At 41.0% G+C, this 12,975-nt stretch overlaps 1 protein-coding gene across 2 annotated transcripts in view; it reads right to left on the bottom strand.

Moving 5' to 3' along the window:
• Nucleotides 1–12,975, bottom strand: part of SH3RF2 (SH3 domain containing ring finger 2) — a 151,685-nt gene that overhangs the window by 74,713 nt on the left and 63,997 nt on the right. For both annotated transcript variants that reach the window (XM_004008919.5, XM_060415883.1), the window contains exons 3-4: nt 9,783–10,052; nt 5,980–6,075 (exon numbers count right to left, since the gene is read on the bottom strand). In XM_004008919.5, coding sequence (XP_004008968.2) covers nt 5,980–6,075; nt 9,783–10,052 — 366 coding nt within the window. The remainder of the gene's footprint in view (nt 1–5,979; nt 6,076–9,782; nt 10,053–12,975) is intronic.

Below are 12,975 nucleotides of genomic sequence, written 5' to 3'. Positions count from 1 at the left end.
GAGTGGTGGGTATCCAAATGAATAATCATTAAATGCAGACGTTTTGGGAAAGAAGGGTATCAGAAATGGGTAATAAAATCAATGATGCCTTGTTTTCCCATACTGATGAAGAAGCTTCTTGAAATAATACAAGGGACTATGCAAGCTCTAATCTACAAAAATTTAAGCACCTCCTATGCATCCAGCTAGGGATTAGTTGAGGGGCTTCCCTGGTAGCTCAACTGGTAAAGAATATACCTACAATGCAGGAGACTCCAGTTCAATTCCTGGGTTGGGAAGTTCCCCTGGAGAAGGGATAGGCTACCCACTCCAGTATTCTTGGGCTTCCCTGCTGGCTCAGATGGTAAAGAATCAGCCTGCAATGCAGGAGACCTGGGTTTGATCCCTGGGTTGAGAAGATCCCCTGGAGGAGGGCATGGCAAACCACTCCAGTATTCTTGCCTAGAGAATCCCATGAACAGAGGAGCCTGGTGGGCTACAGTCCGTGGGGTTGCAAAGAGTCGGACCTGACGGAGAAACTGAGCTCAGCACAGGGATTAGTTGTAGCTGATCTCTGTCCTTGGAGACATAACCATCATCTCCCAAACATCATAATTGCTCCTCTTCACCAAGTGCTGCCTCATCCAGCAGATGGCCCTACCACTGACCTAGGCACACAAAGCCAAAAGCGGGGTGTTATCTCTGACCACTTCCTCTCCCTCGTCCCCTGCTCCTGTGGATCTACCTACTAACAGGTCCTGGAATCTGTCCACTTGTTTCCAATCTGCTAGTCAAAGCCACAGTCATTTTCTAACTGAGTGATGGAGTAGCTCATGATCTTTCTGCTTTTTAAAAAAAAAAAATTTTTTTTTTAAATGCAGGATATCCTCCTCAAATCATTTTTCCCGCTGCATTCAGAGCAATCTTTAAGAAACCCCAATCTGGACTTCCCAGGTGGGTAAAGAATCCACCTGCCAGTGCAGGGCACATGGGTTTGATCCCTGCTCTGGGAGGACTCCGCACGCCATGGAGCAGCCAAGCCTGTGTGCCACAGCTACTGAGCCTGAGCTCTAGAACCCATGAGCCGCAACTACCCAGTCCACGTGAAGCAACAAGTGAAGCCTGTGGGGCTAGATCCAGTGCTCCCCAACAAGAGAAGCCACCACAGTGAGAAGCCCCTCTCTCCACAGCCAGAGAAAGCCCATGTGCAGCACCGAAGGCCCAGCACAGCCAAAAGGTAAAAATAGTAATCAAAAAAAGAAACCCAAACCTGGTGGAGTCACTGCCTCATTTTAAATATTTCAATTGTGCCCACTGATTTCTGGGTCAAGTTCAAACTTCTTATGATATGGCAGGAATGCTCAGCAAATATTCCATGTGGACCCCTATACTTCTCAGCTGGTTTCAGGATGGAAGGGACTATGTGACTCGTTCAGGCCAATGAACCATGAGTAGGAGTGACCAACGTCACAGAGCTGAGGCCTTTGCTGGTATACAACTCCCTCTTCTTTACTCTTCTGCTGCCATGAAACCTAGGAAGTCCATGTGTTCCAGATGGCATAGCTTTAAGATGGCACAGCCTCCTCCTGCAGCATTCCTCAACGACTCTGTGAGCACAGCCTCTCACCATTGCGTGGTGAGCAAGTAATATGGATTGGGTATAGCTTTTCTTGTGAAGCCACTGAGATATGGGGGCTGTTGATTACCATGGCATAACCTGGCTCATCCTGACTAATTCAGGAAGGTTTACAAGGTCCCCTCTGGTCTGGTTCCCATTTGTTTCCCTGGTTTTGTTTTCCTGTCTCTCTCTTACTCTCGAAGCTTCAGCTCTAGTATTTTTTCGTTCTTTGGAGGCTACCACACTTCCTTATCCTGCAGGACATTTGCACATGTTACCTCCAGTCCCCAAAACTCTCTTCCCTCCATTCTTACCTAAACAACTCCTAATCATCTGTCAGATCTTGGCTTACAAGGCATCTGCCAACACCCTACTCAAGTAAGTTGCACATCATACCCTCTTCCCCCCAGTAATTCCCTCTCCTTCACATTTTGCATCATTCATCACACTTATAATTACTCATTAATGTCTCACCTTACAGTCCTTGAAATTAGGGACCCATATCTAACTTGTATCACTAGAACTTAGCACAAGACCTGACATAGCAGGCATTCAATGAAAAATTAGTTGAATGATTGAATATATATTTAGGATGAGGGATGAGGTCATGTTGAAAGGATGGTTTTCTGAGTTTTTTTTCCTGGTCAGTTGGAACACTTGCCAAATATTTTTTCATTCATTTGCTTGTGAAGCTAAAATTATTATTATTTAACAAAGTATCTGCTCTGTGTTGGGCTAGCCTGTGAAGTACAATCAGGTGTTCAGAGAAGAAAGAGACAGCTAAATGTTCCAACTAGTTACTGGAATTTTATGGAAAAATAGGTTTCTAGCTGAGCCTCATAAAATGAGTGAAACTGAACAAGAAGAGAACTGGGTGGGTATAGCTGGATGGGGCTTCAACACGAGAAAAAGCACTATCACTTGGTGGTGAGAGTAGGAGGCCCAGCCTCTCTGGGCCCTTCCTCTTTCCCTCCCTTCCATCTTTCCTTCCTTCCATACAGATTGAGTAGGGGGTGGTATAGAGGGAACCCAGCAACTGGGCTGTGTTCTGGGCACTCCTTTCACAACCTGCTCTGGCTCTTCAGATGGAAATGCTGGTCCCTTCTCTGCAACTCGGCCTCTGCTTTGTTTCACCCCACCCTACTAGAGGGCCAAGAGTACACCTTTTACTTCTTTTATAGCTTGGCACTGCTCACTTTTAAAGCTTTGGGCTTGGTAAGCACCCCACAAATGTAGTTAAACAATGAAATCTCTCTTTCAAATTGGTGATAACCTGCTTCAAGCTGGGGTGGGGCTGACAGCTAGAGAGGTTAGAGGCTATAGATGATATATTATCTGGAGAAACAGGGAGATAAGCTAACAGGTGTTCGTTTGTTCTTTTAGAGTAGAAAAAAAATAGAAGTAATATGTGCTAATTTCTGAAGATTTACAAAATACAGGGTGGGAGAAAAAAATGAAAATCATTTAGAATCATACCATCTGGTGATCACCAGTGTTAATATCTTGGAACATATTCTTCCAGTCCTTTATCCATTTATGCACACACACACACATTTATAAAGCTAGTTTCATGCAGTTACTTTGTTTTTTTAAAATTGTGATGAAAAAATACATAGCAAATTTACTATAATCATCATCTTTAAGTATACAATTTGGTAATGTTAATTATAGTCACAGTCACATTGTTGAGAAACAGAACTCTAGAACTTCATTTTCTATATCTGAAACTCTACAAGCATTAAAATTTATTTTAGTTAAGAATCCTAAGTGATCAGTGCAAAGAAATAGAGGAAAACAATAGAATGGGAAAGACTAGAGATCTCTTCAAGAAAATTAGAGATACCAAGGGAACATTTCATGCAAAGATGGGTTCAATAAAGGAGAGAAATGCTATGGACCTACAGAAGCAGAAGATATTAAGAAGAGGTGGCAAGAATACACAGAAGAACTAAACAAAAGAGATCTTCATGACCCAGATAATCACGATGGTGTGATCACTCACCTAGAGCCAGACATCCTGGAGCACAGAGACAAGTGGGTCTTAGGAAGCATTATTACGAACAAAGCTAGTGGAGGTGATGGAATTCCAGTTGAGCTATTTCAAATCCTAAAAGATGATGCTATTAAAGTGCTGCACTCAATATGCCAGCAAATTTGGAAAACTCAGCAGTGGCCACAGGACTGGAAAAGGTCAGTTTTATTCTAATCCCAAAGAAAGGCAATGCCAAAGAAAGTTCAGTCTACCACACAATTGCACTCATGTCACACACTAGCAAAAGTGAAGTGAAGTCACTCAGTCGTGTCTGACTCTTTGCGACCCCATAGACTGTAGCCCACCAGGCTACTCAGTCCATGGAATTTTCCAGGCAAGATACTGGAGTACATTGCCATTTCCTTCTCTGGGGGATGTTCCCAACCCAGGGATCAAACCTGGGTCTCCCACACTGCAGGCAAATGCTTAGCAAAGTAATGCTCAAAATTCTCCTAGCTAGGCTTCAACAGTACATGAATCTAGAACTTCCAGATTTCAAGCTGGATTTAGAAAAGGTAGAGGAACCAGAGATCAAATTGGTAACATCTGTTGGATCATTGAAAAAGCAAGAGAGTTTCAGAAAAGCATCTACTTCTGCTTCACTAACTATGCTGAAGCCTTTGACTGTATGGATCACAACAAACTGTGGAAAATTCTTAAAGAGATGAGAATACCAGACCACTTTACCTGCCTCCTGAGAAATCTGTACACAGGTCAAGAAGCAACAGTTAGAACCATACATGGAACAATGGACTGGTGCCAAATTGGGAAAGGAGTACATCAAGGCTGTATAATGTCACCTTGATTTATTTAACTTATATGTAGAGTACATCATGAGAAACTCTGGGCTGGATGAAGCACAAGCTGGAATCAAGATTGCTGGGAGAAATATCAATAACCTCAGATATGCAGATGACACCACCCTTATGGAAGAAAGTGAAGAAGAACTAAAAAGCCTCTTGATGAAAGTGAAAGAGGAGACTGAAAAGTTGGCTTAAAACTCAACATTCAGAAAACTAAGATCATGGCACCTGGTCCCATCACTTCATAGCAAATAGATGGGGAAACAATGGAAACAGTGAGAGACTTTATTTTTTTGGGCTCCAAAATCACTGCAGATGGTGACTGCAGCCATGAAATTAAAAGATGCTTGCTCCTTGGAAGAAAAGCTATAACCAACCTAGACAGCATATTAAAAAGCAGAGACATTACTTTGCCGACAAAGGTCCATCTAATCAAAGCTATGGTTTTTCCAGTAGTCATGTATGGATGTGAGAATTGGATGTAAAGAAATCTGAGCACCAAAGAATTGATGCTTTTGAACTGTGGTGTTGGAGAAGACTCTTGAGAGTCCCTTGGTCTGCAAGGAGATCCAATCAGTCCATCCTAAAGGAAATCAGTTCTGAATATTCATTGGAAGGGCTGATGCTGAAGCTGAAGCTCCAATAATTTGTCCACCTGCTGCAAAGAACTGACTCCTTGGAAAAGTCCCTGATGCTGGGAAAGATTGAAGGCAGGAGGAGAAGGGGACGACAGAAGATGAGATGGTTGGATGGTGCCACCGAGTCAATGGATATGAGTTTGAGCAAGCTCTGGGAGTTGGTGATGGACAGGGAAGCCTGGTGTGTTGCAGTCCATAGGGCTGCAAAGAGTTGGACACAACTGAGCTACTGATATAACTGAACTGAACAATAAATCACAAACATCTTTCCACAATGCCAGATACTCCCTGATATTGAGTATTATCTTTAAACATTTTATTTTTAATGGGCTTGTATTTTTCCATCACCATAATTAAAAAAAAACTAAATCCTTATTCTGACTTTTCACCACTATGCACAATGCTATGGTAAACATTTTTGTGCATTTTGTACATACTTCTTAGCACATTTGTTTTATTATTTCCTTATAATCAACTCTCATGTGTGGAATTCATGACTCACAGGAGATGTACATTTTCAATATTCTTGATAAGAGTTTGAGTCTGCAGATGAGAGATGACAGTGATTTGTACTCCCATCAGCAGAATTAAAAGGCCTATTTTCCCACACTGTTGCCAGAAATGGGTGTTTTGTAATAAAAAAAATTTGTTTTTGGCCTCACAGCATGGCATATGGGACACTAGTTTCTGGACCAGGGATCAAATCTGTGCCCCCTGCACTGGAATCATGGCGTCTTAACCACTGGACCACCAGAGAAGTTCAGAAATGGGTATTATGGACTAGCATCTTTCAAGACTTTAGTTAGTTCTGAAATAAGCCTCATATCAAATAGAAAATTCTCTCAGGCATCACTGTAGTCCATGTATAATTCTAACCTCGTATCAGATGTAGATTTGATAGTCACGTACCTCCACAAACAAGATTGGGAAGATACCGACTTTATCTCCCAACTTGCCTTCTGCCCAGTTCTCATCCACTCGGCTGATCACAGTGATGATATCATCCTGAAAGAGAGAAAGTCTCCTGGTTAGCATTTACTCTCAGTTTTCTGGGAGGGAAAGCTTTCCATGGAGATCAGCTTGGAATCTCAGACAGTGTAAGGTGCAAGTAAGGTAACTCTTTCATAATCTATTTATAAAATCTCTCTGCTAAAATACTCTTTTCTCCATTAAAGGCAGTATTTGGGTCACTAAGACCAAAAGAGGAGTAGAAATAATCTGGAGTATCAAGGAAATCCATTCAGAAAACTTGGAAATGTCTCTAATTTTCCATCACCTGCAGAATCAGGGCTTTTCATTTAAATTAATCTGATGAGAAATCAACATGGAAGATATAGGGAGACAGGCTTAGCAAAAGGAAGAATGCATTGTATTCTGATTTTGAACACTTTTCAGAACGTGTTCAATTTTTAATGTATCAAACATAAAATGGCTTTTTATTCAAGTTTTTATTATCAAAGGTTATTGGAGATTTGTAGAAACATTTGGAAACATAAATAGGCAAAATAAAGAATTCTATCACAATATAGATACAATCAGTGTTAACCTCTTGGTTAACATGTTTTTTTCCCCAGGTTCTTTTATATGAAGATAAAATATATATAAATATATAAAATTATAATATATTTTATATTTAATATAAAAATTAGAAATTAAAAATTAAAAAACTTTTTCAAAAACATGTATACAGGCATACAATAAAGCGTAAATATTTTAGATGTAAAGCTTGATGAAGTTTTAAAGTTGAATATATCCACAAAGCCCCCATCTGGAGCAAGAGAGATGAATATTTCCAGCACCTAGATGGCCCTCGTGCTTTTCCCTGACACCTAGCAAGAGGTCACCTCCACTCTGACTCTAGCATGTATATTCATTTGGCTTCTTTTGTATTCATTCAAATGAAGTCATATAGGATATGTTGTTTTTTTCCCTTAATATCACGTCAGGAACATCTTTCCATGTCCACACCTGTTCATCGATCTAAGTCTGAATATTCATCCATCTAAATCTGAATATTCATCCACTGATCTCTCTGATATATGTCCCTTAGTAATGGAGATGAATCCAAATCTAAATTCATTACGGCACTGTACCGTTTCTTAGATTTCTTTGTCCTTATTATAATCTGCAATTACACATGTTTATGTTATGATTGCTATATTGTCTGTCTATCCCATCAGACCATAAACGCTGTGTCTGTAGGGCCTGGATCTATTTTGATCATTTTTGTCCCCAGGACCTTATACAGTGGCTCCCTTTTAGCAGTCAACCAATCAGTTTTTATATATTTTTTTATTGAGGTATAGTTGATGTGCAATATAAGTTTCAGGTGTACAACACAGTGATTCACAATTTTTAAACAATCAGTATTTCTTGAGTGCATGCATGGGTGAATGAATGAATGCATGTGTGAATAAACTGGAAAATTTACTGAGACAGAAAATACCAGGAAAAGAGTAGCTTTGGGAGAAAAGATCTTGAGTTTTTTTTTAGACAAGCTGACTATAGGAAGACCATGAGATTTCCTAGTGAAGTCTCAGCCTATGACAGCCTTCTGCCACCGTGCTGTGCTCAGTCGTGTCAGACTCTTTGGGACTCTGTGAACTGTAGCCCGACAGGCTCTCTGTTCATTGGATTTTCTGGGCAAGAATACTGGAGCAGGCTACCATTTTCTCCTCCAAGGGATCTTCCCGACCCAAGGATCAAACCAGTGTCTCCTGAATTGGCAGACAGATTCTTTAATGATGAGCCGTTGGGGAAGCACTGATAATCTTCTGGGAGGGAGCAAATCCTCTCTTCTGAGTCCTTTGTCATAATTTCCCATTTATGTGTCTGCTCCTTCCACTAGACTGCTGGCTCCATGAAGATATGGACAATGACTCTTCACTGTATCTGCATAGACAGCCTGGTACATGGATGAATTCAATGAATGAGCAAGTTCTTGGGTAAGTGTCCCAGTTTGCAAATTCCCAGAGAGGGGACACAAAAGCAGATATGCTCCCTGCCTGTATCTTCCTCTGGCTGTGTCCCCAGAGTTCAGTGTCTAATGCCAGGCATAAAGTAAATACTCAATAAACGCTTGTGGAATTGAACTGCTGTCCTCTGGCTGTAGCCAAAGTATAAAATGTGCAGGTCGGCTAATGAATGGTATTCTTTAGGGGACTCACTCTGAGGTGTGAAGACAATAACAAAGATCAGTATTTCATAATATGGAGGACAGTGAAGTTATCTGGTCTGAGGGAATCTGAAGCAAATTTCATTTCAGGGAGTGATGGAATAAAAATGTTTTACAAAACAAAAGACTTTTCCTGAACTTACTGTAGCAGTGTTACTTGCACTTGTATTTGACTTAAGTTGCAAAGAATAAAAATTACCCCAACTTTAGTTTCTATGAGAAAATTAGAATGTTTAGGGAATAATAAGTACTGAATTTTGTTGTTGCTCAGTTGCTACGTTGCTAACTCTTTGCAGCCCCATGGACTGCAGCATACCAGGCTTCCCTGTCCTCACTACCTCCTGAAGGTTGCTCAGATTCGAGACTTAGAGTACAGTTGACCCTCTGAATCCACGGACCCTGCATCCTCAGGACTCACTGTGTCCTGGATCCACCCCCTCACCCTGAATATACAGGGATGGCTATGGTCTAGACTTCAGCAGACTTGTTACTTACAAATGGTGAAGAATCAGCCAATAAAAAAGAGAGGTAAAAAAAATCGTAGGGTAACTGATGTCCTTGGAAAATATATCTTGTAAGAGGTTATCTATGTGTAAAGATATAATTATGTTATTGTGTGTGTTTGGAATGGTTTTTAGAAATGTACTTATTTATCCATGGTTGTGATGGGTCTTTGTTGCTACACACGGAGTTTCTCTAGTTGCAGAGAGTGAGGGTCATTCTTTGTTGTGGCGCGCGGGCTTCTCATTGCGGCGGCTTCTGATGTTGCGGAGCACAGGCTCTAGGCATGCAGGCTTCAGTAGTTGCTGTTTGGAGTGTTTTGAAGGCAATGTCTACAGACAAAATAGTGTTGTAAACAAGCAGTAGTGACCTTGGTCAGCAAGAATATCCTTGCAGACACTCAATGAAGAGGTAAGATCCGTAGTTCTATAGAGCATGCTATTAAACTATGTTTACAATTTTCTGTCTAACCATCTGTTTCTCCCACTACTCTGCCCAAGCACAGATGCTGTGACTTGTTCATGCTGGCTCCCCAGTGTCTGAAAAGAACAGGTGGTCACAAGTGGCTGCAGAATGAATGAATGAATGAGGGTATGGATACTTGGTTTCATAATTGCAATACAAATGTTTGAGAACCTCCATCAGACTCCTGTTAGATTTCTCTGGTGGCTTCACCTCCATACAGTTTGAAGTATGCAAACACATAACATATGCAGGCGCACGCTGTTCACTGATGTTTAGTCACTAAGTTGCGTCCGACTTTCCAAGACCCCATGGACTGTAGCCCACCAGGCTCCTCTGTCCATGGAATTCTCCAGGCAAGAATACTGCAGTGGGTTGCCATTTCCTCCTTCGGGAGATCTTCCTAAGCCAGGGATCAAACCTGCGCCTCCTGCATTGGCAGGTGGATTCTTTACCACTGAGCCACCAGGGAAGCCTGTATAAAATGTAATTCTAAAACATCAACAAACAACTTAAGTTCTGCCACAGCCTTTATGTGATCACTGGTGACTTTGGTGGCTTCTCAGAACCTCACCTTGAGGAAGGTCAGGCAGTCCTGGTTCTCACTCCTGTCCTTGTCACGAAGGTGGAAGTTGTAGAGGGCCCGGCACAGTGGGGGTGGCTGGGGCAGCTGCTTGATGACCTCCACGGAGCTGGCCGGGAAGACTCCACTGACTCCATTAATCTCCCCCTGGTACCAGTTCTCATCCAGCTGTCTTCGGAGGAGGATGACATCTCCCTTATTAAACCTCAGGTCACCGGGATTCTGCCCTCGGTAGTTGCATAAGGCCTTTGCTCGAGGCACCTGCAGTGATACAGATCAAGAAAATATATATGGCTTAGAGGCTGGAGGGACCAAGGGGGTCACATTAGTTACTAATTACAGAGTACTTTCCATGCACTAAGTGCCATAGGTGGATTACCTTGTTTAACCTTTGAGACAGTATTATCCCCGTTTCTAAGGTGGAGTGACTGAGGCACAGAGAGGTGTAGTAACTCACTTCAGGTGGCACAGCCGGGAAATGGTGATATGGGGCTTGAACTCAGACAATCTGATTTTAGAGACCCTGTTCTTAATCACTATGCAGGGAGCAGGACTTTGAACTTGACTCCGCAACTATGGGAACTTGGGTAAGACCGTGACTCTTGCTAGGAATACTGATTTTGAATTCTGGCTTCACCTCTTTGCTCTTATGTGACTACAGTCAAGTTATTTCATCTTTCTTAAACCATGTTCACTTATAAGATGAAGTGATAACAATATCTACCTTATTAGAGTTGCTGTGAGGACTAAAGGATATTAATGATGCATTTGTATATTACTTCATATTGTGCACAGAATGCGCTCAACAGATGACACTTCTTAGAATGATCATCTGTAATGTAGGGCTAATGATATCAGTTCTACCTACTCCTCAGTGTTAATGGGAAGAAAACTGAGGTGAAAACTCCCTGAAAATAGAAAGTGCTATGTGAGAGTGATACACCATAATTTGTCTTCAGCCTTGTCTAGAAACTGAAAACCCCATGTGTGTTTGTGTCTTTAGCAAGCACAACTAAGACAAATTAACAATCAGAAATCAATCATCACTTAAAAATATTCAGCTAAAGAATTGTTATTTGTCAAATCAGTTGTCAGTCTAAACAATTATTTCAGTCAAATGCATTTTTTTCCTAATTGAAACTGGTTTCTCCACAGAGAAACGGTCTCACTCTGGTCTTGCTTGAAGTCAGTTTGACAAATGGAAAGTTCTAGCAACTTGGGTTTTATAGAAAGCCCTTCAGTGTTACCTCTAATTGTATTGTGTTTTGTGTTTTCCTCAGTCATTGGGTGGAGTAGCCCCTCGGCTGGGGACAGTCTTGCTATTTATGATGGGGGAGGTAAGGAGACATTAATTCAGTTCTTCAAGGACCTTCTGAGTCTTCAACGTTCATTTAAAAACGAACTGCAAACAGCTTAGGGATCGAGATAAGACCCGAACAGCACCGTATTACTAATGGGATGGCAGACCAGTGCTTTTCTGCTGGTCCCTGGGGAGACAGACAACCACAGGAACACAGCTCATTTGGTGGGCAAATGAGCCGAGATGTATGTACTAGGAGGTTTAACACAGTGTTGTGTATAAACAGAAACAGCTGAATAAATTATGATACACCCATACAATGGAAAACCCCGCAATCATTAAAGTTGATGATGTTGATCTATAATTAACAACATGAGAGTTACTCATATTGTTAAGTATAACAGAAGAGATTAAAAACAGTTATGTATGCTAGGCTTTCTTTATAAATATATATATATATATATATATATATATATATATATATATTTATTTATATGTATTTACCTGAGGAAAATGCTAGATGGCTATACACTAACATTTGAAAAGTGGTTATTTCTAAATGGTGAGATTTTTGAATATTAAAAAAAAGTTTAAGTGCTTTGCTGTGTTTTCTAAATTTTCTACAATGGAGTAATTGTGTTGTCTATTAAAATTGGATGGTAAAAAGAAAATGAATGAAGCTGGGGGATGAGAAGTGAAAGGTATGGGAGGAATTTAGGAGGAAAATAAGCCAAGCTAAGTAGGATTAACAAACCATGGAACTACCTTTTGGAGAAGCTGTTTCCTTACATGAGAAGTAAGCAGGTGCAAGCAGAATGAGAGCAGAGGATTTCTGGGGAATGATCTAAATCTGTTAAGACTCCCAGGGTGAGTTTTATCAGGGAGTAATAGTTGTCAGTCTCTATGCCTTCTCTCAGTTTTATGTTATAATATAAATCACATTTTTCTGGATACGTCAGCATTTGGCATACATAGGTCACATTTACCAGCCTCTGCTGAAGCTGAAACTCCAATACTTTGGCCACTTGATTTGAAGAATTGACTCACTGGAAAAGACCCTAATGCTGGGAAAGACTGAAGACAGAAGAAGGGGACGACAGAGGATGAGATGGTTGGATGGCATCACCAACTCAATGGACATGAGTTTGAGCAAGCTCCAGGAGTTGGGGATGGACATGGAAACCTGGCACGCTGCAGTCTATGGGGTCGCAATGAGTCAGACATGACTGAGTGACTGAACTGAACTCAACTGGCAGCTACATCTGGCCGAAAGGATATAAGTACATTTTAGGAAATGCCCTTACTGAGAAGGACTGACTTTCTTTTCCTTTCCTCCATTTTGTTATGGGGAATGTGGACATGATTGCTGGAGCTCTAGCTGCCACCTTGAACAATGAGGATGAAAGTCTCACCTAAAAAGGGGGGGGGGGAGTAGTCTGCATTGTAGAGCTGCTAGGCAAGTCCTGGATTACTTTACTTCCCAATTTTTATCTGAAAGCTAAATGAACTTCCATCTTGCCTAATACACTGTCATTTTTGATTCATAAAAGGAAAGGAGAGCAAAGGAAGGAGGAATGAAAAGTTAGGGGAAAAAAGAATTTAAGCCCTTTTGACTTTGCATAATAAGATGATATCAATATCTAATATTTATTCAGTGTTTCTTCCTATGTGCCAGATACTGTGCTAAGCACTCCACAATATCTTTTATTTAATTCTCACCACCTGTGATTAGAAAACTGGGGATCAGAGAAGTTAAAAATTTGCCTAAGTTCATGAACTGTTTAGCTGCATTTTTATGACACTTTCCCCTTCATCCCAGTTTGATGCCTCTGGTCTGAGTTACATTTTATTCTAACTAAAATAGGAGCAATGGAGATTCAACAT

The sequence above is a fragment of the Ovis aries genome, chromosome 5 (genome assembly GCF_016772045.2).
Source record: "Ovis aries strain OAR_USU_Benz2616 breed Rambouillet chromosome 5, ARS-UI_Ramb_v3.0, whole genome shotgun sequence".
NCBI classification, from domain to species: Eukaryota; Metazoa; Chordata; class Mammalia; order Artiodactyla; family Bovidae; genus Ovis; species Ovis aries.
The sequence above is the reverse complement of the archived record's forward strand: the minus strand, read 5'-3'. Positions and strand labels throughout refer to the sequence as shown.